Source organism: Bos taurus, chromosome 15 (assembly GCF_002263795.3).
Source record: "Bos taurus isolate L1 Dominette 01449 registration number 42190680 breed Hereford chromosome 15, ARS-UCD2.0, whole genome shotgun sequence".
Taxonomy (NCBI): Eukaryota; Metazoa; Chordata; class Mammalia; order Artiodactyla; family Bovidae; genus Bos; species Bos taurus.
The window spans coordinates 79,261,090-79,264,965 of NC_037342.1; the positions used below are offsets into that span (position 1 = coordinate 79,261,090).

General features: G+C 36.6%; 1 protein-coding gene across 1 annotated transcript; it reads left to right on the top strand.

Moving 5' to 3' along the window:
- The first annotated feature begins 2,731 nt into the window (after positions 1-2,731).
- OR8J19 (olfactory receptor family 8 subfamily J member 19) lies at positions 2,732-3,658 on the top strand. Its single transcript, NM_001389800.1, has one exon. It carries the CDS (start codon positions 2,732-2,734, stop codon positions 3,656-3,658), a length of 927 nt encoding a protein of 308 aa, NP_001376729.1.
- The last annotated feature ends 218 nt before the right edge of the window (positions 3,659-3,876 follow it).

A 3,876-nucleotide genomic window follows, 5' to 3' on the forward strand; every position in this document is an offset into this window, starting at 1 on the left:
ACTAATACTCACTATTATTCAGTGACTCTAGCCTTAAAGGAAACACTAGCCATTACACAAACAAACAAAAACAAAAAAGATTTTCTATCTCAGGACAGCATCTTTAGGAAACACACTTTTCTTATAATCGTGAATGTATCTCTTAAAGATGCCTGGAATCCTGGGATATTCCTCCTCTGATTTATTCAGTACTTGATTACTTCTCATTCTTAGGTTTTAGTTGAAATTTCACCCACATAAAGGAATTCTCTTAACAACATCTAAGAAGTAATTCTCCCAGGTTATTTTGATAAATCATTTTTGTTTAATTTACTTATGGTACATAAAACAATCTACAGTTATCTTGTTTATGTGTTTTATTCTAGCCCTGTGTTTCTTTCTCATTACTGGAATAGTAGGTCCAGAGGCTCACAGGACTTCAGACTGGGACTGAATTATACCACTGGCTTTCCTGGCTTTATACCTTGTAGGCAGGAGATTGTGGAATTTCTCAGCCTCCATAAATAGGGAACTAAACTCCTCAAGATAAACCTCCTTTACATATATATATATATAGGCTTCCCTCATAGTTCAGTTGGTAAAGAATCTTCCTGCAATGCAGGAGACCCAGGTTTGATTCCTGGGTCAGGAAGATCCCCTGGAAATGGAAATGGCAACCCAGTCCAGTATTCTTGCCTGGAGAATCCCATGGGCAAAGGAGCCTGGCAGGCTAAAGTCCATGGGGTCACAAGAATCGGACACGACACAGTGACTAAACCAACCAACCAACCAACCAGGTCCAGAGGTAAGGGGCAAATAAAGTAACTGAAACTTTAATATCTCTTGCAACAAGTAGGAAACAAATAAGATTATATTGTTGTTGTCCAGCTCTTTGTGACCCCATGAACTGCAGCATGCCAGGCTTCCCTCTCCTTCATTATCTCCCAGAATTTGCTTAAACTCATGTCCATTGAATCAGTGATGCCATCCAACCATCTCATCCTCTGTCACCCCCTCTTCCCCCTTCCCTCAATATTTCCCAGCATAAGGTTCTTTACCAATGAGTCAACTCTTTGCATCAGATGGCCAAAGTATTGGAGCTTCAGCATCAGCCCTTTCAACGAATATTCAGAGTTGATTTCTTTAAGATTGACTGGTTTGATCTCCTTGCTGTCCAAGGGACTCTTACAAGTCTTCTCCAGCACCACAGTTTGAAAGCGCCAATTCTTGGACAATCAGCCTTCTAGTATGACTCAAAGTGTTAAGAGAAAGAATGATTTGGAGTCAGAAACGACTAATATAAAATACTCAAAACTGTTTGGTGTTATTACCACCTTATTTCTTCATTTGTTTTATATCACTGCTTCATTTTTTATTTCATTGCAGAATTATTTTTTTAATCTTCTTTAGGAGAAGAGATATCAAATCTCTTCTTTAGAAGAAGAGATATCAATAACTTTTATTTGTCAGGCAATTATGATATATATCTTTTAAAAATCACTTTACTGAGTTATGTTTGACATAAAAGAGCTGTATGTGGTTAATGCATACAATTTGATGAATTTGAAGATAAGTATATATTAGTGATGCAGTTACCAAAAATCTATGCTGTAAACATATCCACCATTCCCAAAAGTATCATCTTGCCCATTTTATTATGATTATTTTATACATATACATAATTAAATTTTCATTCGAGGGTAGATCTTATGTTAAATGATGAAATAGTGTTGATTCTTTGTATCTAAATTTTACCTTTTCATATAAGAGACTGTGATAGAACATTTAAAGCCACAGACCATTACTGAGGACAATTAAAAGTGAGAAGGGACTATAATTGGCTTACTTAGTAATAGGAAGCTATCCTTCAAGCAGATATTTATAGGAAAATATTATATCATAATTCATGCTGATTCTTTGGCAACTATATACAATGTAATTTTCAGAGAAGCCTTATGAAAATAAAATGTTTAGCATTATTACAGCAATAAAAATTATCTAAAGTGTAAAAATGACAGAATTTGCAATTTCAGTCTACATTGACTAAATGTTAGTACAAGGATGGAATAAAGAAAAAAGGGCAGAATGGTGATTGGATCAGTGGTACAGTGGTGAAGAATCCACCTACCAATGCAAGAGACATTGGTTTGATCCGTGGATCAGGAAGATCCTCTGGAGGAAGAAATAGCAACCCACTCTAGTATTCTTGCCTGGAAAATCACAGGGACAGAGGAGACTGACAATCTACAGTCCATGGGGTTACAAAAAAAGAGTTGGACATGATTTAGCAACTAAATAATATTTTAAAATGACTAGATTATGCATTATTCAGAAGAAGCAAATATTTTCAAATTAGAGATCACAAAGAACATTGAATTATTTGGACACATACAATTACTCAGGGTTTCTCACACTCAGTGCAGAAGATATTAATATGATGGCATGGTATGAATCATGGCTTTAAATATTTTCAAGCTAATAAGATATCCATAACTTAATAAAATTCAATGGATTGGATCTTTGAAATATTCATAATGTTGGATCATCTATTTAATTTGCCACACTTGAATATTCTCTTTAATAGATGATTTCAAATTTGATTTAATACCTAGAAACATGAGTTCAATAAATTCTTTGAGGAAATCTCATCCAAGGGGTGCTTTTGCCATCTATTGACAGTCCTAGAAGATAATTCCTTAATTTCTAACCAAGTCTCTTTTTCTTCCATATAGATGACTTTCCAAACTCATACATGGCTAACAGAAATTTCACCCAAGTCACTGAGTTTATTCTCATAGGAGTCTCAGAACGTCCAGACCTCCAGATCCCACTCTTCTTTGTCTTCCTGGTCATCTATGGACTGACCGTGACAGGGAACCTAAGCATCATCACCCTCACCAGTGTGGACTCTAGACTTCAGACTCCCATGTATTTCTTCCTCAGGCACTTGGCCATCATCAATCTTGGCAATTCAACTGTCATTGCCCCTAAAATGCTGATCAGCATTTTAGTAAAAAAGCACACCACCTCCTTCTATGAATGTGCCACCCAACTAGGCGGGTTCTTGGTTTTCATTGTAGCTGAAATTTTCATGTTAGCTGTGATGGCCTATGATCGCTATGAGGCCATTTGTAACCCCCTGCTCTACATGGTGGTGGTGTCTCGACAGGCCTGCTTTCTGCTAGTTTCCCTCACATACTTCTATAGCTTTTCCACAGCTGTTGTAGTTTCATGTAGTGTATTTTCTGTGTCTTATTGCTCTTCCAATGTAATCAACCATTTTTACTGTGATACCGTCCCTCTGTTAGCATTGTCTTGCTCTGATGCTTCCTTTCCAGAAACAGTAGTATTCATATCTGCATCTACAAACTTGATGTTTTCCATAACTGTAGTTGTAGCATCTTATTTCAACATCATTTTGTCCATTCTAAGGATACACTCATCGGAAGGAAGGAAAAGAGCCTTCTCCACATGCGCTTCACATATGACAGCTGTGTCAATCTTCTATGGAACTCTGCTCTTTATGTATTTGCAGCCTCGAAATAACCATTCACTGGATACTGATAAATTGACCTCCGTGTTTTACACACTGGTGATTCCCATGCTGAATCCCATGATTTACAGCCTGAGAAACAAGGAAGTGAAGGCTGCCTTGAGGAAATTTCTGACCAATTATTAATGTAGTGTTAGAACTTTATAGGTCACTGAAGAGATGGTTAAGATAGGCTACCACTGTGTGGAATATAGTCTGAACAACATTAGAAGCTAAAGGAATGGATGATTTTCCGATTTTACAATTTCTGTTTTGAGAAAAGGTCCTAGTCCACATCTTTCAAACAGAAATCTTAAATACAAACCCTTTTTTCTAATCTAAAAAGTGAAAAATTTGAGACAACA

What these genes read in the sequence shown, in the direction of transcription:
- OR8J19 (NM_001389800.1), top strand. Translation starts at nt 2,732, where the DNA reads ATGGCTAACAGAAATTTCACCCAAGTCACTGAGTTTATTCTCATAGGA.